The sequence below is a fragment of the Coloeus monedula genome, assembly GCF_965178545.1.
Source record: "Coloeus monedula genome assembly, chromosome: 1".
Lineage (NCBI taxonomy): Eukaryota > Metazoa > Chordata > Aves > Passeriformes > Corvidae > Coloeus > Coloeus monedula.
The window spans coordinates 17,287,253-17,307,215 of NC_138781.1; the positions used below are offsets into that span (position 1 = coordinate 17,287,253).

The following is a 19,963-nucleotide window of genomic DNA, read 5'->3' on the forward strand; positions in this document are numbered from 1 at the left end:
AGGAAATTAACTTATGAAAAATATGAAAACATAAGTATTTAGAACAAGAAAAGCTATATGATCTAAGAGACAAAAGATAATACAAAAAATATATGCAAATAAATGATGAAGTCTGATTCTTATTTAAGAAGATGGCTGTTACTACTAGCAGATTCTCCTATAGTACTAAAAAAGGATTCTGAAGTTGAAAGTTCAAATAAAAAACATCTAGGAAAAAGACTACAAGACAGTGGAGGAAGAGCCACACCTCAAATATATTAAAAATATTGAATTAGGTATTCTATTTGATACAGGAAAATATCTGGGAGAAAAAGGTATTAAAAAAAAAAGATCAGATTTTTTTACTTAGACACTGTCCACACAATACATAGAAGGTAATATATCACAAAAGTCAATGGTTCAAGGATTAATAATACAAGGATACTTTAATCTTTGTAGTGAAATCAACTCTCGTTAGTAACATATGAACACCATTTTATTATCTTATTATGTTTCAGTGCCCTAAGTGAAATGAGTTGAAGTTTAATTAAAACATCCACTGACCAAAGGTTCACATCATTGTGGCAACAAAACCAGAGCTATTAGTTCCAGAAAGGTCAGACTTCATTATCTGCCTCTTTCCATCAAGGATCCTTCAGGCTTGTGAAGGAGACAGCACTGCCAAGGAAAGCCAGCAGTACTGGCTTCTCTACTGTGTGTGATCTGCAAAATGCTCTTCCTCTTAACAGTTTTACACTCTCAATTCACAACCTTTCACCACCACTAGAAATCTCACACATTACTTACAAATACTGTTGAAAGCTCGACAACTGAATCTAAAACTGTGTGATATGCTGTGGACTGGACACAGGCCAGATGAACAATGGCTTTAGTAAAACATGCAGCTTGTTAAGAAGGTATTACAATTGTGGACATTGGATCAGTTGCTCAAAAAACTTTCATAAAATGATTTTGAATTAAGGTTTCGATATGGGACATCAGTGCAGTCATATCAGCAGCACAGACCTGGTGATCCCCATTTCCTGTCTTTTTCAGGGTCTCTAATAGGCCCCAGTGGATTGGAGGCAGAGCACTGTAAGAACTCAGCAGGTGTAGCTGACTTAATGGATTCTGGTTTATTTCTGCAATCCTCAAGGCCCTCAAGATAGCAGGTGCAAACTTAGAATAATGAGCTGTAGATGAAATAATAATTGGGCAAGTTCTATCTTGTAATCGATCTGCAACTACTTTAGCTACAGCTGTGTGTGTATCCAAAATATATCCTGTAGTACTGTACACAGAGTGAATGGCAGCCAGGCAGTCCTCATGAGAGCACCAGCCAGCCACTAAGTCCTGTTGAAGCTTTCCAAGTAGATCTTTCCGCAGCTGGAAGTGGCCCTGCTTTTCCAGCTGATTAAATAATTTTGTCACCAGTTGTCCATCTTCATTAGCAATCAGGTGTAAGTATCGCTCAAGATTGGAGGACTTCAAAATATCTACTGCTGGTGAAAAAGTGGAAATTAATTTTCTTCCCCTCAAATCATAAACACCCGTTCTTATGAAGTCAGTCAAAACATTGTTTTCATTGGAAGCACAAATACATTTTCTAATAGGAATGCCCATCATTTTAGCATAGAAAGCAGCTAACATGTTGCCAAAGTTTCCTGTAGGAATGCAAATATCTACAGGGCTTCCAAAAGAAATAATACCTTGATGAACAAGATCAAGGTATGCAGAGGCATGATAAACTATCTGAGGAAGCAGTCGTGCCCAGTTTATGGAGTTTGCTGCAGCTAAAGCTGTTCCATATTCTACTGTAAGAAAGCCAGTAAAATCAGAGTTAGTAAAGATTTGCTTTATAGCTGTCTGGCAAAAATCAAAATCAGATTTGACACCCACTGACCAAGCATTTTCTTTCTGACAGCCAATCATTTGTGATTTTTGAATTGGGCTTACTCCATCCTCAGGAAAAAAATTCACCAGAGCAATTCTCTGTTTGTCAGTGTCATGGAGACGACTAAAGCCATCTAGAACAGCACTCCCTGTGTCCCCAGAAGTAGCTACCAGAATCAAGTAATTGCAGCTTCTGGGAATGCAGTAGGCAAATAAATGTGGCATCAACTGTAATGCAAAATCTTTAAACGATGCTGTTGGCCCATGAAATAACTCAAGAAGGAACTGGTTTCCTGCCAGATGCCTAACTGGGGCAATTTTAGAACAACTAAAGTTTTCTCCATATGCAGTTTCAATAATTTCTGCCAGTTTAGAAGCAGGAATATCATCAGGATGTATGCATCTTTCTAGTATCACCTGGGCTCTTTCAGTGTAAGTTGCTTCTATCAGACCTTGCCATTCTTCAGCAGTGAATTTTGGAAGTCCTCTCTCAGGAACAAAGAGTCCTCCATCAAGGGCTAAGCCCTGAGTAACAACGTCACTGAAATATAATTTATGAGAGTCTTCTTCCGTACTCCTTCCAGACCTACTAGACCTCGTTGAAATGAAAGTTTCCAGTTCTGAGTCTTGGTATCTCTTCACAGCATCAAGTACCTTTTCTGCTACAACCTCTGCTGCAATATCCCCTCCACAAAGAACACGGATGTCAAACCACCTTTTGTAGAACTGCTTCCTAAATTGAAGTATGTCCTTGAGAGAAATACCAGGAGACAGGCCCACTATACGATCCATTTCCTTTGATTTCAGCCTGCTCATAATGACTGTTGTGGGCACATCCAGATATACAACTATTCCATTTTTCTTCATGTGCTGCATGCCAGCAGCGTGCATTGGATTGGACCCGCTAAGGGAAATTACACTTCCAGATGCTGAGAACTTCAACAGGGCTTTTCCTTCCTCCTCTAGAAATTCCTCATAACCAACATCCTGCAGTTTTTCTGACACGCTCATATTCCAGGTTGTTTCAAGGACATCGTCATCTATGTCTATGACAGGGCAATCCAGTTTCTGGCCTACTATTCTCCCAACTGTTGTTTTCCCAGCACCTGGAGGTCCCATCAGGATAATATTTTTCTTTCCAAGAAGAGAATGACTTGATAACCATGACTTCCATATCTGTGCAAATGCAACAGGTCTTGAAAGCATCAGTTTTAAACACATGCTAGAAAGACTGTTTTGGGTTATTAGTCTTAAAGGCTGAAACTGAAAAATGTGAAACATCTTCTGATGAGTTATCGTGGGTTTTTTTCCAAGACAACTTGACAATCCACTTAGCTGCTTCAGAAAGAAAAAAACAAAAAAACAAACAGTAACTAGTCCTTCAGCAAACACCTTTGAAAAAACCCTCAAGGATATAAAACTTAGAACAAGACTTCAAACATAAATCCAGCTACAACTTCATCAGTGCCAAGGAAGTATTTTTCAGAGTAAGACTCATTCCCCTCTCCTGCATAGTTCCGGCTTGTTTCCACTGACAAATCCACCTTCAAACAGTCCATGTCCTCAAGGTAAAAAAAGACATCCAAGCCTAGCACTGTAATACTGTTTGCAAATAATATTGCTTATAGGAATTCAAAGTCAATTAGCTTTTCTTCTAGTAGACTTGCTTTTATACTACATATTTTATACTACACATTTATGAGCAGCAGTTACATTGATTACCCTCTTGTAATCTTGTAAATGTTAACAAAACATGCATTTGTCCCACCTCCCAAGAAAACTTTGATTTTTTTTTTAATACTTTCTTTCTAAAAAAACAAACGCAAGACCCACTTAAATACACAGATAACTCACAGTCTTGTGTAAGAGTTGCATTCAAACCTCTTCTGAACGGATGACAAAGCAAGCAAGGGATTTTTGAAGAACTTCTATACTGTAATTGTATTGAATATAAATTTGGGGATAGAGAGGGGAGGGGAGAGAGAGACAGAGAGAGAAATCATGAGGACACTACCCACAAAAAAAAAAGTAACTAAGAAGGATGGATTTCCAACAAAGCAAGAAACTCCCAACATTGTGCTTTGTTTACTTAGAGAAATAAACACCAATATCAGCACTAATTGAAGCACATGATTTGTCTGTGATGTTTAGAGCAAAGGGGGAAAGACTCTCAAAATCTCCTTAAAACTGAGAGAGGGGCAGGGGGAAGAGCATTTGCTCACTTCAGTGGAAAGCTGAGCTTGCAAACAGTAAGTCTGTGTTTGCACCAAATGCTGTGACCTGGTGGATATGCTGTAATTACAAGGCACAGATCAGAGTAAAGATGTGCATATCATACTGTACAGGCTTTTCCCCTCAATCCTTGTAAAGTATAAGGTGGTCATCCTGTGTAGATGCAATATAAAGGTTTTTTGTAATAGTTATTAAAAAGGAAAAACAAACTGCAAGGAGTAATTATAATATCCATTATTACTCTAAAGCTGTACTGCAATAGTAACACACTCTACTGCATACAGAAGTATGTACATATTCCTTCCTGGGACAGAAAGAGACCTTCATATTAAACTTGCAGATGTAAAAAAGTATATTTAGGAGTAAATAAAGCCAAACCCGGTATATTTTAGTGACTTTATTTCCTGAATGTAAGAATCATTTCAAGCGCTGTGTGTGTGAACTAAGGGAATGAAAACCACGCCAAGCACAGTGTCCTACCTGCCATGTCCTGCTCCACTACAGATTAACTTTGAGCTGCAGTCACTTGCATTACACAAATAATGGGTGTAACATCTGGGCTGCTTTATGAATTTAGGCCATAGGTATTGATTAAAATCAGCTTCAGTTAACTTGGTGCAAAATCTTAATGAGAATTCCTTTACTCAGCTACTCATTTCAACCCATTCCGGTGTAACTCAGTTTTGCACCCACCCGCATAAAGTACATGTACACAGAAGCCTGCAACCATTGAATACAACTCATTTCTTTGAAATAGTTTTTTGTCCACTGCCAAAACTTTAACAGTAAAACCAGCTCAAATGATCCACCCACCCAACTTCAGATATAAACGCCATGCCAAAAGGGTGCGGTTGTTGCAGCAGAGCTTACACCCATACCTCCAATGGCATTTTGTTTTGGCAATACAGCTCGACATGAACGACGAAAGCCCATGATTAGCCGTGACCCACAATTTTAACAACCAGTGCCGATGATAGGCGCTCTAGTGAAAAATGGGCCTTGTTACTTGGATACACACGAGACCAGCCTCCAAACCAAGCTCCTGCATCGGCTCCCTGAAGGAGTCGAAGCGCGGACGGGAGGAGGGAGGGAGCCGGACGGACCGCACCCACCCACCCACCCAGCCCCGGGCTGCGAGCTGCCGCCTCCGCTCGCTAGCGGCAGCGAGGCCCCTGTCCTGTCCTGTCCTGTCCTGTCCTGTCCTGTCCTGCCCTGCCCTGCCCTGCGCTGCCCTATCCTGTCCCGTCCCGTCCCCCCCTATCCCGGCTGGTTCCACCCCCGCCCCCCGGCGCCCTCAGCGCGGCGCGCGCACGTACCGGCAGGGGCGGGGACCGCTGCCACAGGTGCCGCGCACGCGCAGTCCAACGGCCCGCCGCGCCCTGGCTCCCCGGCGCGCCCGCGCCGCGCGGTACCGGCAGCAGCTGCGCCTGCGCAGCCGGTCCGCGCCGGGCACTGGGGCAGGCTGCGGCGGCCCCGCCCCTCATGGCGCCGTTCGCCGTAACGGGTTTCCCCGGTAACTGACAACAGCCGCCGGCCCCGCCCCGAGCCCCTCGGCGAGGCCGCGCTTCCCCATAGCCAAACCCCGCAGCGGGGCAGGCACCCCGCGCCCAGAGCCCTACAAACAGGTGGGGTCTTCCCCGGGTCCCGCGGCCGGAGCATGGCCACGCAGAGTGCCCAGAAGGGCGCCTCTGACCCCCCACCCCGGCCGGAGCAGCCCGGCAAGCCTGCCAGGTATGTGGGTGTGACGGAGCCACTTGCAGGCAGGGTGGCTGGTTTTGGCAAGGCAATGCATTTAACGGGTAACAGGTATTAAAACCCCCCAAACAAACTAGTTTTTGTGTAGTTGTTCCTCCTCGTAACGAGTCACTAATATCAGGAAGGGCCTTGCGGTGCTGGAGCGTGTCCAGAGAAGGGCAGCGAACCTGGTGAAGGGTCTGGAGCACGAGTCCAATGAGTTCCAGTGAGGAACAGCTGAGGGAGCTGGGGGTTTTTAGCCTGAAGAAGAGGAGGCTCAGGGGTGAGCTTACCGCTCTTTACAACTGCCTGAAAGGAGGGTGCAGCCAGGTGGGGCTGGCCTCTTTTCCCGGGCAGTTAGCGACAGGACAAGAGGACATGACCTCAGCTGCACCAGGGGAGGTTTAGGTTGGACATTAGGAAGAAATTCTTCACAGGAATGGGTGATTAGATACTGGAATGGGCTGCCCAGGGAGGTGGTGGAGTCCCCATCCCTGGAGGTGTTTAAGGAAATACTGGATGTGGAACTCAATGCCATGGTCTAGTTGACAAGCTGGTGTTCTTTCCTAGCTTGGACTCAGTAATTCAGAGGTCTGTTCCAACCTAATTGATGATATGATCTGAGAGTTTACAGTCTGCTCCATGAGGTGATGATTCAGTTTGGTATCTTAAGTGTCATCTTGTTCATTGATAATTGACAAACACTCTTTCTGTGCACAGGAATTACATGACATCTTTGTTATTTGCGCTTAAAACAACTTCTCAGTGAGCAGCTGAAAAGTTGGGCTTTCTGATTTCCATGCTTCCCATGTGTCAGGTGTGTCCTCTGACACTGTTTCTTGTGCTTCTCTTTCTCACCTCTTATGTTATAAATATTTTTTAAAAAGTGTTTTTCCAAGAGTTAGGCAGATGTGTTGGGTTTTCTTCAAGTCTCTATTTATATAAAAGAAGGCTATTACACTTAGCATCTTCAGTGAAAGGGTAACGTAGGTCATAACTCAATAGCTTTAAAATAAGTAGCTGTATCAATGACACTCAGAACAAAGGTATCGTGTTTCAAGTAAAAGGATTCAGACTTGTGAGATTCCTAGTTCCGAGTCTTTTCCACGTAAAAGTAGATTTTTAAGATTTTGTTTGTTTCCATTGTGAATGGATATAGTTTTGGACAGAGATACTTTTGAAGACAGAGGAAGGTGAAAGGACAATATGGCAAGGCATGCACACTAAACCCGTTCCTGACTTAATACCATTCAGAGATTTGTATACTCCATGACCATCAGGTTCAGTTTAGGCAAGGGATTCCTTGGCTTGGATATAATCTGACTAAATCCTCTTCTGATCTCATTGGCTTCTGTTGTCACCACACTTGCTGCTTAGGTTCACAATGTGACAAACATTCAGCTGGTAACAGGAATGTTGAACCTGGTTAATAGTGTGATCTGACCAGTTTTAACTAATGCATACAAAATCTAGTTTGTTGTTTGGGGTTTTTTTTGCCAAATGAAATCATATAAATTTTACTCTCTGCTGGCTGGTACTGCTCATGAAACCGCAGCAAACATCCTCATTTTCCCCAGCTTTGGTATCTGAAGATGACACCTAAGGAATAGGTGTCATCTTCTTCTGTCTTCTTACAGATGTATTGTCTTTTTTTCCCTTGCTAAATGATGAACAGATTAGATTCTGATGCTCCCCATAACCATGTTTTCTTCCTTGCAGCCCTCTCTAACCCTATGATATTGGTGTGTGGCATTGAGCCACTTTCTTGGCCTGGAAAGTCACTGAAAAGATAACGGCTTCCCCATCTCTTTGTCCAAAGGAATGTGTATAGCTCAAATGATGTCTTTACCTCATGCCACTATGTAAGAAACTCAGTGTCTTCTCATTCATTTTCTCATTCCAAGACTCTGAACCCCACTAGGTCAAACTTCTCATAAAGCCAGTGCCTTTCTCTCCTGTGTGCTTACAATGCCACTCCTAGAAAATGGTGAGAAATACTGTTATTTATCAGTTTGGTTTGTGCAATGTCTATAGCTGTTTGCCATGAATTTAACAGAAAAAAAAAATAAAACCTCATTCCTTATAACTAGAAGTATTTCAGGAATTATATATAATCTTATGTACGTAATCCTCTCTCTGATTTTGGAGACCAAACCTCCAAAAGACAAAAGAACTCCATCCACAATTTTAATGAAGTCCTCTGACATGTTCTAATGTTATGATCAAGTACAAATACATGTATTGCAAATTTGCAGCTCATGGACAAGAGCTTTTATCAGTGTTGCTACTGTGATACACATTCAGTGGCCCAGCATTACATGGTATCTTTTCTCCTATTTCAGTATTTCCATAGAATGGGTTGCACTATATGTAATCTTTTTTGTTCTTCTGATTTATGCTTACTTGAAAAAAATGGCATAGTTTTTTTCATAAACATTTTTCTTTCTGTAAAAAAAATGCAGTTTTTCATGAGCTTTTGTCTACCATAAATTAATATGACATGTTTCCTAAAGATGGACAGATTATAAAAGTACAGTGGGGGAACCTTCGCTTCAGGAGCAGGGAGTTCTGCTTCCTCAGGCAAACATCTGTGACAGCTCAGTCCTTCAGATAGAGGCAAGATGTTGCTAATCAGCTAATGATCAGCATTTGGCTTCTTTTGGAGATTTTGATTAAAGCAGAAGTTACCATGCCATATGCAACATTAGACCAAAACAGCAGTGTGTGCATACCATGTGCATACAGCTTTTCATGTCTGAGCCCTTACTGATTTTCACATCGGCTGTTTCAGTGCCAAACCCGGCACTGATTACCATTGTTCAGGATTGTAGCTCATATCTCTGTAATATAAGGAATCTGCAGTGTGCTGTGGTATTCCAGAGCAGTAACCCATCTCGTATAATCTCTCATAAGAGTCTATAACAGATGGTTCAACAGGAACATTGAGACAGTGATGCAGTGGACAGTAATGAGAATTCTGTACAATTCTTGACTACATTTGACATCCTTTCTCAAGCATAAATCATAGAATATGCTGGGTTGGAAGGGACCCACTGAGTCCAACTCCTGTCCTTGCACAGGAGAGGAATCACACCAAGTACCATAAGGAATTCATGCAAGCAATGCGCAAGTTTATTCCCCAAATTTAGGTTTTGTTGAATTTCAGAATGTCTGTGTTCAGTATTTATATTTGGTAGTCTTTTCCCCAGGTGTGATAATCTTGACATCAGAGACACAGGAGCTGAAGGAAGAATCAAGCTAACTTCAGAACCAGAAAACTCATTTATCAGTGCACCACTAGGTTTAGCCTTAGCATGAAGGCTGTGTGAATGATGGCCTTTATTTGGGAGAGAGTACAAAACAAATCAGATTAGGCTTTTGCCATGAACTACTGCAGAAAAGTATATTCTTTGAAGAAATATTTTGAATATTTTTCTGACCTTTAACTTCTTCATGGCTATTTTTTAACCTCTAAGGTATATATCCAAATATAGAGAATTTGTGAAACATGAAGCAGTGAAAAATAAATCTCAGTGGAAAACTATGGGGCCAGCAAAAGTTGCAGTGCCATCTCCAAATGATTTTCTGCAGAAACATTCCAAGGAACCCAAGCTAGCACCAAGTAAGTGTAGACAGAAAATATATGTAATGTATTTTTTACAGTAGAGAGTTTAGTCTGTGTGTCCTACAGTACTAAATTATGGCCAGCTATCAGGTTGTAAAAACAAACCCCAGGAAAGTACTGGTTCATGGGGTCAGTATCAGGAAACCAGCTGTGGTAGGAATGAGCTTTGTCACTTGTGACATTATACTTATTTTCTGCCAAAGAAGAACATGAACTCAGACAACCTGGATCACATCATTACCTCTGGTAATGAATGAATTAGAACTATGTCTAGTGGGAAATAAGATGGGAAATAATAATTCTTAATTGCTCACTATAAGTGAGACTACTCAGGAGACTACTGAATTTCTGTTGGTGCCTTGGAGAGAAGATTACACTAAAATGGAAGAGTTTCTATATTCTCTGGATAAAGGATTGTGAGAAGTTGTTTACAAGCATTAGGGAGCAGCAGGAGCAGGGCTCTTCCCTATGGAGAGATGAGTCAAACATTGAGGGCAACCAAAATGCAGGCTGGGCAAAGACCTCACCAAGAGAGTGCAGTCCCACCACATGAGGCAGGCCAGCAGAGCAGGGTGGTGAGGAAAGTCTGTCCTGTCAGTGTCCCAGTGACCATCAGGCAGAATCAGGTTACAGGCCAGGTGCCTCCACTGATTCCCCTCAACTCTTCAGGAGCAGGACTAGGGTTGAGACTGCTCATCCAGGTATTGACAGGTGAAATGGGGTTCCTGAGTCCAAGGGGTCAGGGTGGATGCCCCAGGTGAGACTGGATGGGGCCGTTATTGCCCAAGGGCTCTGACAACGAGGACCTCTACTAAAAGTAGTTATAATTACATTTTTAAAAAGTCCTGTACTACTGTGGTTAAGAGGAAATGAGTGACAAATAAGGAAAACCCATCTGAAACAACATAGTATTTCCTAGGTTATGAAACTTCTGTTAGGCCAAACATACATACATCACAGTTCATTGACAGGCAGTTCTTTCATTGTAGATACTGTTGGGTTCTACTTCTATGTAATTGTGTACATAGTTTTTCCCTTTTGAAAAGTGTAATAATATGAAATTGCAAATCTCTTCAAGTTTATTGCTGAGGATGTTTACTTGCTCTATTCACAGAAAAAAAAGAAGAGGATGGTAAAAAATTGCTTCCATTATCAGTGCCACAGAGGACATACCGCCCAGTTATTCGGATTAAAAAGAATTTTATAATTAAAAATGCAGTTGCTGTTATCAGGGGGGTGCCTAAAAAGCCTCGACCTTTTTGTGTTGATACAAGACAGGGAGATAAATATCCCCTTGAACCTTCAGGACTTGTTCCAAAATACATTAAAAAAAAGGTGAGTTTTATTAAATTATATTGGAAATACTATTAGTAATGCCTATTTTAGGTTCACTATTGCATTCTCCTGTGAAATATTTATTATTCTTTTTGAGATGTTTAGATATCATAGCTGTTCATGTTAGACCTCTTGAATTCATCAAGAAGAAATCACTGGCACTAGATTTGTGCCTTGCCTTTACTCTGTTTTCATTTGCTTATGCTGTCAGCCAAAAAAATTTGCGGAGTGATTGTTCTAAAGCAGTGACGTATGTCAGGCATTGGGAACCCAGAGAGTGTCGAATGGGGAGACACAGAATTCTGTGATGAATGAAGGTTCGCTGCTTAGGAAAGATAGGCAGGGAAGAAGAGAGGAGGGTTGCCCTTTGAATGAAGGAGCTGTTGAAATGATGGAGCTCTTCTGTGGAATTGGCAACAGGCTGTGTTGAGCCTGTGAGTCAGGATCAGAGGAAAGGCCAGTGGCTGTCAAAAGTGTGGTTTTTTTATGGAGCACCCAGTAAGGTGAAGAACTGGATGAAAATCTCTTTAAGCAACTTGAGGAAATCTTCAGATCACGATGCAGGTTCTTATGGAAGACTTCACTCTCTTTGATAGCTGCTGAAAGGATAACACAATGGGATGAAAGCAATCCAAAAAGTTTCCTGAAGCATGTCAGCAACGGCTTTCTTCACGGGTGGTGGATGAGCCAACCAGTGGTAATGCTCTTCTGGCTCTGCTACTTACAAATGAGAAAGAATTGGTCAGGGGTGTGTTAATCAGTTCTAGTCTGGGTGGCACAGGCCATGTAGCAGTTCCAGATCCCCTCTGGCCTGGGGAGGCAGGTGGTAGTGTACTGACCCTGTACTTCAGGAGAGCAAACAGCAGGTCATTCAGGGTAACTGGTAAGTAGAATCCCATGTGAGACAGCTCTGGAAAGCAAAGAGCTTGGGAGAGCTGACATGCTTTTAAGGACAACCTCCTCTGAGCACAAGAACAGTCCATTCCCTACCCAGGAAAATAAGATCTATCAAGAGTCTGGCTTATCTAAACATGGAACCCATGACAGAGCACTATGCAAAAAAAAAAAAGATGACATAAGACATAACTCAAGACGGAGAAGATGCCAAAAAGAACCTGAAGCCCTTGCAGTACTTTTCCATGGCTAAACATGTATATAAACAGTGCTAGTCATGGTGCTACCTGAGACTAAAAGATTTGTGAATAACTTTGCATTTATTAGAAAGAAGGTAGACTCTGATATCTTCTGTCAGAGCTAGATGAGCTTCATTTTACAAAGGTTATGGCAAAATAGATGTGTTTCCCCAAGAACATGTGGGATATTCAGAAGTTATTTTTTTCCTCACAGAAACACATCAATACGGGATAGTTTATCCTTCTTAACTAGTTCATTTTTCATGTATGTATTCTTGTATGTTGCAATGTTCAGCAAAAATCAGGATACAGGAAGACCTTTCAAAGAAATTCTCTAAGGAATGTTTCTAGTCATAGAATCTGACACCATATAAATGTAAAATAGCTCACTGTCATAAACAGGTTTCAAACTCTTTGCTCAACAACCAGTTCTTACAAATAGACATTTTGGTTTCTGGATTCTGTTGTCTTCTAAGGTTGTAAAAAGAAATTGAAGGGAATTGTCTATGTATTTTTCTCAGGCTACAAAGGTAATAAATGTTTGACACTTTTAAGAACATGGTGGTTTAGGATTTTAGTGCTCAGTAGCACAAATTGTCATTCCAAGCTATTTTTGCAAATGTAATATATTATGGATGACAGGTATCTCATTGTTTCCTTCGTAAAACCATATAAAAGGAACTTCTTCCTTCTCCTTGCAGAATTATGGTGTTACACCAAAATATGTGACACAGAGAAATGAAGAAATTAAGAGAGAGGAGGAAGAATATGAGGCCAGTGTTTTGGAGCAACTCAAGAAGAAAGCCATGAAAACTCTATCTGATGAAGAAAGGACAAATATTCTGAAGGTGCATATTTTGATTTAGTGTAATTAGTAACATGTCCAAAATTCTAAATAAGGTTGTGTAAGTCCATATAAATAATAAAAGTATACTATTTCGGTTTTTTAAGCGAGATGAGTGAGTTGGCTACTTTTTCACTAGATGGTGCTGTAGAACAGTTGTAAACAACTGAAAGGAACTGCTCTAGCTACAGTTTTAATCCAGTTTTCAATTCTGTTTGATTCTTATCCACCTTGATGACTTGGAATTTCAGTGAAACTTCAAAGAGCAGAAAATCACCAATATGGATTTAGTGACACTTATTAATGGAGAAATACAATTTTTTTCCTAATGCAGAATATTGCTCCTTTTATTGGTAGTTTCTATCTTCACATTGTGACCTCACTGATTAAAGCATAAGGTCATGTTTTAAAATGTGGCAAAAAGGTAAAACAGAATTTAATTGCAATATAGTCATAGAACTATGACTGAAAATTTTGTATTTTGTCAAGCTGTTCTGGATACTGTCTTTCATACAGTTTTTATTGCACAAGACTATCTAAAGAGAATTAATACCATAAAAGAAGTATACCATAAAAGAGACATTTTAAAAGTATATCCTGCCCTTGAACTGGAATTTTTCCTGACCACTTTTTAGACAAATTTCCTATGAAAATGACTCTGATACCTGTTTATCAGTCTGTCCCTTAATAACTTGCTCTTAGCATCCACCTGAAACAAATTAATAGATGTATGGACAGCTCTAAGATGTTGAATGCCCATCAAAAAAAAAAAAAAAATCTGGAGAGGAAACAGTGTCTAACTCACTTGCCTGAAAGACGAACTGGTTAATTGGCAAGGTCTGAAATGTCCAGCACAATGGTCTTTTGCATATACAACAAGCAGTAGAAGCTACAAAGGAGAATGGGAGAGAGGTGAGGGTATTGCATTGACAGCAATATAAAGAATGTAACAGCATGCTGTTTTGAAGAAGATTGGGATATTTTTGTGGTGAGTAAGGCATGGAACAAGCTGATGGTCCAACAAGTTAACTATGCTGCAAAAATATATGTGAAAAAAAGGCACGGGAGTTCAGCTGCTCACCATTCTTCATTTAATGCACTGGAATATTTTTTTGACTTTTGAAGTTTTTAGGTTGTTTTTATGAATTCAGTATTTCTTCTATTTTTTTATCTTTTTTCAAAAACTTTTGCACTTTCATGGGCTTACTTATACAGTTAAATTGTCAGGAGGAATTAGTGTCCCCAGGGTATGTGCTCTACCCAGTGCTCAGCTGTAGACATATGGGAATTCCTGTCCTTAAAAATAATTGGCATTGCTGTTGAACACATGTGCACTATCTGATTTGAAAGAATACGTGGCAATAGATGCCTGAGACCAAAATCAAGCCTCATGATCTTACAAAAATAAAGGGAAGTAATTTGTGCCAACATTTTTTGAACTCTCCATTATGCTTACTTTGGTTGGGATTTTATGAGAATAAAAGAGAATGTTGATAAATGCAGTACATATTTCTCACTGATCCAGCATGTATTAGAATTCCTTATATAGAGTTGGATATTCAGTTTGTGATCTAGCTATAGGAATAGTGGTCAGCATATTACATTGTTGGAGGAGCTGTGTAGGAGATTTTTATAGAGTTGTGATCTGCTTTTGATCTCTCCACTTTGTAGGGATAGAGCAAATTTGATGAGTGTATGCTCTAGTGTTTTAAAATTCACTGTTTTCAATTATTTCCGAACCAGTTTCTACTAATGCACACAAAGAAGAATTATTTAAAGAATCTACGAATGACTCTTATATGAAAGTTTTTGAAAAGATGAGATTTATTTTTATGCCTATATATTTGTAAACTCTACCTAATGCCTGGTAGACTACGAGCTTTATCAAAGTACTTCACAGCCTTGGATAGCAAAGACAAGTATCATTACAAGACAGTAGATAAATATCCTTGTTGCTCTAAGTTTCACATGTAGCAGTAGGGTTTTTAAATTTATGTAGATATTGGTATATGAACATTGTTGGAATAACCTTTATGAACAACACTTAGATGCTTAATATGAATATGCAAAAAGCATGAATTGCTATCCAATAAATACACTGGTTTGAATTGTTAAAATATTAGTTCATATTAAAGATTACATTTTTCTTAGTGTTGGCAGAAGAGTTCATTTTTTTTCTGTTAAATCAATTCATACAGTCATCAAAAGACAAGTTTTTAAGTGCAAGAGCCCTTGAGCTCTGAAATAGAAACAACAATCTTCAAAGCTAAATGTGTGTAAGAATAAACCCTCTAAATTTAACTTCAGTATGTTCATCAGTTAGCCAATCTGTGTGAAAAGCTGCTTAATAATAATGGAGGACATGAGGCTGGAAATCACAGTGGGCCATAAAATCAGTGTGCCAATTGAATCCAGTTTTAGTTATGGAGCAGTGTTGAAAACTTTAGTTCCCAAAAGAGTAACTTCAGTTCTTTATTTTTGAAGATACTTTGTGATACCCTCTCAGGTGACAGAACTGAGAGCCATAAACATTTTGGAAAAGTGTTTTCTCACTGATAGGCATGTTATGTTATTTACTGATTGCTGTCTCAGCTCCTTGTTAGTTGTGGTTATTAAGTTCACCCATACAGTTTTCATGAGGACATTCGATGCACTGGATAAACTCTACTAAATCCTCACATACATGTGGATAGGATGTGTAGGTTGTGATTATACTTTTGAGAAGAGAAAGTAAGAGAAATAGTTGTGGTAACTGTAAAGGATATAAAGAGATATAAAGAAGGATATAAAGACAAGATTTAAATTTTATTTTTCTACCACTGTCTGGTTCCTTTCAGTGTATATTGGTGGATAAAAGTGTCTCTGGTGTTGACTTAATAGATTCGTGAATAAGTTTTGGATTGTAGCATTTTTAACTTTTTAGGAAGGGTTTTAGTCTCAAGGTTTTATACATGGAGGGTATGGTTTGGTTTATCTAGAAAGGTAATTCTTTGCACAGCATCATTCAAGAAAGGTAGTAGTTATTGAAATTATTGTTGATAGGGTCAGTAACAGGGTTTTTAGTCTAAATGATAAATAAATTGCCTATGGTTGTTACTGTAAATGTAGATTAGAAGGGGAATGCAATTATTCACATTTTTTCAAAGTAGTTTATAGAAGTTAAAATATTGTGGAATTAGTCTGGTGACCATGGTGTGAACAAAGTCTCAATTACAGAAAATTAAGCTAGTGGTGGCCTGAAACTGCTGCTGAATTTTGCTGAATTTTGCTGAATTTTGGCTGGAGTTCCAAGTAGTGTAACTCTTAAGGATTTAATGAATTTGGTCCAATTAAGATGATTACACACTATTCATGTACTTATCTATTATTTTTACATTGCAGTGACACTTAGCAAATGTAATATAAATTAAAAAACCAAGTAGTTTATGTACATGCTGTTCTTACTTTTAAGTTTTTCTTATATATTTCCTTTTCATGTAATGGCACCAGGCACTGAAAAAGAACTGGGAAGAAATAAATCATGCATATCAGGGTCTTCCAGTACTAACAGACACCAGGTACAAGAAGATACATAAAGAAGAGCTAGAATTAAAGCTGAAACAACTGGAACATGACATAGCAGCAATTGAGAAGCACAAAAATATTTACATTGCAGATGTGTAAGGATTGTTATGCAGATATTGCCTCTTTTTTCCTTTCTCTCTATCCCTACATCTCCAAGAAGTGCCTCTCTAAATTCTCAGAAGACACTACTCTTAACTATTTAGAAGGAAATACTCAACTAAGTATGTAGCTTCTTAGAAAAGTTGTTACATATAACTCTCATCTGTACAATTCCCAAAACATTTTGAAATAAAATTTGTAACTAAACTTTGAGTATAAATAATGAATTTAATTTATTATTCTTCGTAATTTTTATTAACTACTAAGATTTCTATAAACACCATACAGAAAGCATATAAAACACTGTTTCATATGTTTGGAGCACATTTTTCCTTGCCTAGCCAAAACAAAAGGAAATAATTGGCTGCTGAAGACAGCTTGGTAAATATAACTTCAGGATGGAATGGCTTCTGGACTACATATTAAAGAGATGTTGTGCTTTACTTAAAAACTTGAGTGATTGTATTTCTAAACATCTTGGCTTCTGCGTAACGTTTTGTGTACTCATTTTTGTTACCAAAACCAAGTTTTAATGTGGAAACCTATTATTATATAGACTTCACACAATACAGATACCACATGTACTTGGCTGTGTGTTTTTACAAGTACATAATTCTGTAATACTATAGTAAATCTATGATTAAAAAATGTTTTGACTGGAATTATGTGTGTACTGTTAGAATGAAAGCAATATACAAGCATCTGAGTCAAGACTTTGACAAAAATTGTATCAGCACACTCTATTGCAATTGTTTGCATAGAAGGAAAAAATGTTTTTCTTTCCTACTGGTTAACCTTTGCTTCATAGAATCATAGATATTGTTTAGATTAGAAAAGACCTTTTTCAGTCAGTCAGAACACAGCTTTTTCTGTATGGTATCAATCACTACCACCAGCAGCTGCTGTGACATCATCATATCTGACATGCAAAGGATAGAGTAAAAAATTTGAAATTAACCATGAAAAGCCGAATTTCCCCATACATTAAGTTCCTTTCCTAAATTTGTCAGGGAATGGCTTTGAAGACTTCACAGTGATTCTAAGCTCTATTTCTTGTGCCTCTTATAGTTGTCTATGACATGCACTAGGAACGTGTGGGTGAGCAGGAATGCATATTTTCTTCTTTGTAACTTACTGTTAATCAGTCATGTTTATTTTTGAAGGACATAAGCTGGAAGAAAGATGCAGATTAGTAAAACATGGATTTAATATACTTTTTACTCAAAGAATGACACACTGTATATTTTAACAAAACCGCACTTAATTATTAGCACTTAATAATACGTCACATTATCTTCTAATAAAGTACCTGATGCCCTTCTTAAGAAATTAAATGTAATTAGGAAAGGCTGTTTCTTATGGCTTGAAATTTTAAAAAAAATGGATTTGGCTCCAAAAGAGCATGCTTTCCCACTGCTTCCCTCTCAGCTTTTACTTACTTGTAGATTACATGGCTGATTTAGGTTAGAATCTGTATTTGGTTCTTCCATTTATCATCAGTGCTATCTTTATGGAAATGCAGAGTAGGTGGTGGCCTATCCCAAAATTTGGGACAAGCAGCTAGACCACACTTAGAAATAATCATCATTCACCAGTAGAAATGACTGCTTTTAAAAATTGTCAAAAGTATATTAATATATTATTGGGAAATTAGGAAGTGAATGGGAAGGGATGCAAAAAGTATTCCTGCTTAACAGCAGAGGAAGAGACAAAAGCCAGTGTCCATCTGTAGCTAAGTGGACCGTCACTAGTGTCTTTCAAAAGTGCTGTGGGGTTTTTTTCATGCGCCTCATATAGCTCTTTGCAGGTAGCTCTGCTGCATGCTCCCCTCACAAGACATGCAAATTGCTTCTGTCACCCTATGGAGAGCTGTAACTCCTTTTGGTGTGTATTCCAAGGGACCTGCCAACACCTCTGATTATGGAAAAAAATTGTTATAATGAAAATCATTGAAAATGCATGCAGAAGGATAATGTTCATACCCTTTAGCTCTCTCTGGGAAGTTTGACAAAATAAATTTACAGAATCCAGTAATTGAAAGTATAATGTTCATGAATCAACTAATATATATACCATTGGAATCACAAAATGAAAAAGGTGAATAAACTCAATTGTTCTGATAGAATTGTTCCCTCATAAAAGCTATTAAATATTAACAGAAACAAGTCTGTCCACAGGCTAAAAAGTAGCATTACCACTTGAAACATTCTTTAAATTCACTAGTCAGTTACTAATAATCAATGAAATTAGAAGACTATAACCAAAATGCTTCAGTACTTCCTAATCATAAAATTGGTAATTTTAAATTGTCCATATTAAATTGGATAACCATAATAAAACCTATGCAAAGTGGGGCATGAATTCTCTATTGGTCGGTAAGAGTTACATTGCCACAAACTGAAAATATTTCCTGTTGGAAGTTGTGCATGACAAAGCTGTGTATCTATTTTTTAAAAACAGCAACATGAAATTATGATGAGTATCTCACTGGCTGTTCTTGAGAATGAAACTATTTATATTCAGGAAGGAAGGGATCAGATATGGCATCATCACAAACCGAGGAGTTCCTGATTGTATGGCTGCGATAGAGCTGCCTCGAGCAAGCGTCAGCTGTGACAGGAGCATATGGGCTCCATGTGGCTGATCTTGGACCATGGTGGCTTTTCGGGCTCTGCATGCATTCCTGGGGACTAAGTCTGGGACAGTTCTTCAGAACCTTCCTTGCAGAGGTGTAACCTCATTCCCCTCACAAAACAGTAAGGGCAAAGTTCAGAGGGAAAAATGAGAGAAATCCCTCCCTGAATTCATTTTCCATTGTCTCTGTAGGTAGGTTTTATTCTAGGAGGGCATGTTCTGACCCTTTGATATTTTTGTGGAAAATTGGTGCTGCAAACTGCTGCTGCGATTGCTCTGCCACAAAGCTAAAATCTAGTCCTTTCACTGGCATGCATTTCAGGGAACACAACATATCTAACAATTTCAGCCCTAATGAAGGCAGACATCTTTTAGATAAGAAAATTTCACATATATGCAAATTAATAGGAATCCTAGGTAAGTGCTAGCCCTAGTCCACACTTTCATCCTCAGCTTTAGGATGCTTATAATATTAATAACGTAATTACAGGAGAGACAGGTGGCAAACCCTGTTATTAAGGTTGTCTGACATTTCCCATAGTCAAGGAAGGCAGCTGCTGAGCCCTGCAGCTGGCTGGCATTGTCCAGCCCAGGAACTAGGGGTGTATTGAGCCTGACCAAACCAAGAAGGAACAGCCATTTCTCCCATGAGTGACCATCTGAAGTGGTGAGGTACACTTGACAACTGAATGCTTGGATTATAGGGTTTTTCATACTATCGCAATCTTCCTCCAGCTCCTTCTTGTCATGCAAAGTTATGTAAATAAAATATGAATAAATTCAGGGTTTTCACCTTCCAGGCTAAGCAGTGGCATTATGGTCGGAATGCAATGTGAGTTATTTCTTGTGTTTTCTTCTTTACTGTTTAAAGAGCACTGATGTAAATGTGAC

At 39.1% G+C, this 19,963-nt stretch overlaps 2 protein-coding genes across 2 annotated transcripts; one reads left to right on the plus strand and one right to left on the minus strand.

The window, feature by feature from the left end:
* Positions 1-215: 215 nt before the first annotated feature.
* Positions 216-3,797, minus strand: THNSL1 (threonine synthase like 1). Its single transcript, XM_082300580.1, has 2 exons — positions 3,727-3,797; positions 216-3,207 (listed from the first exon to the last, which is right to left on the minus strand). The coding sequence occupies exons 1-2, from the start codon at positions 3,745-3,747 to the stop codon at positions 928-930; spliced, it is 2,301 nt and encodes a 766-aa protein (XP_082156706.1). The 5' UTR covers positions 3,748-3,797; the 3' UTR covers positions 216-927.
* Positions 3,798-5,656: 1,859 nt separating this feature from the next.
* Positions 5,657-16,837, plus strand: ENKUR (enkurin, TRPC channel interacting protein). Its single transcript, XM_082278945.1, has 5 exons — positions 5,657-5,835; positions 9,315-9,460; positions 10,578-10,798; positions 12,633-12,779; positions 16,265-16,837. The coding sequence occupies exons 1-5, from the start codon at positions 5,762-5,764 to the stop codon at positions 16,436-16,438; spliced, it is 762 nt and encodes a 253-aa protein (XP_082135071.1). The 5' UTR covers positions 5,657-5,761; the 3' UTR covers positions 16,439-16,837.
* Positions 16,838-19,963: the final 3,126 nt, after the last annotated feature.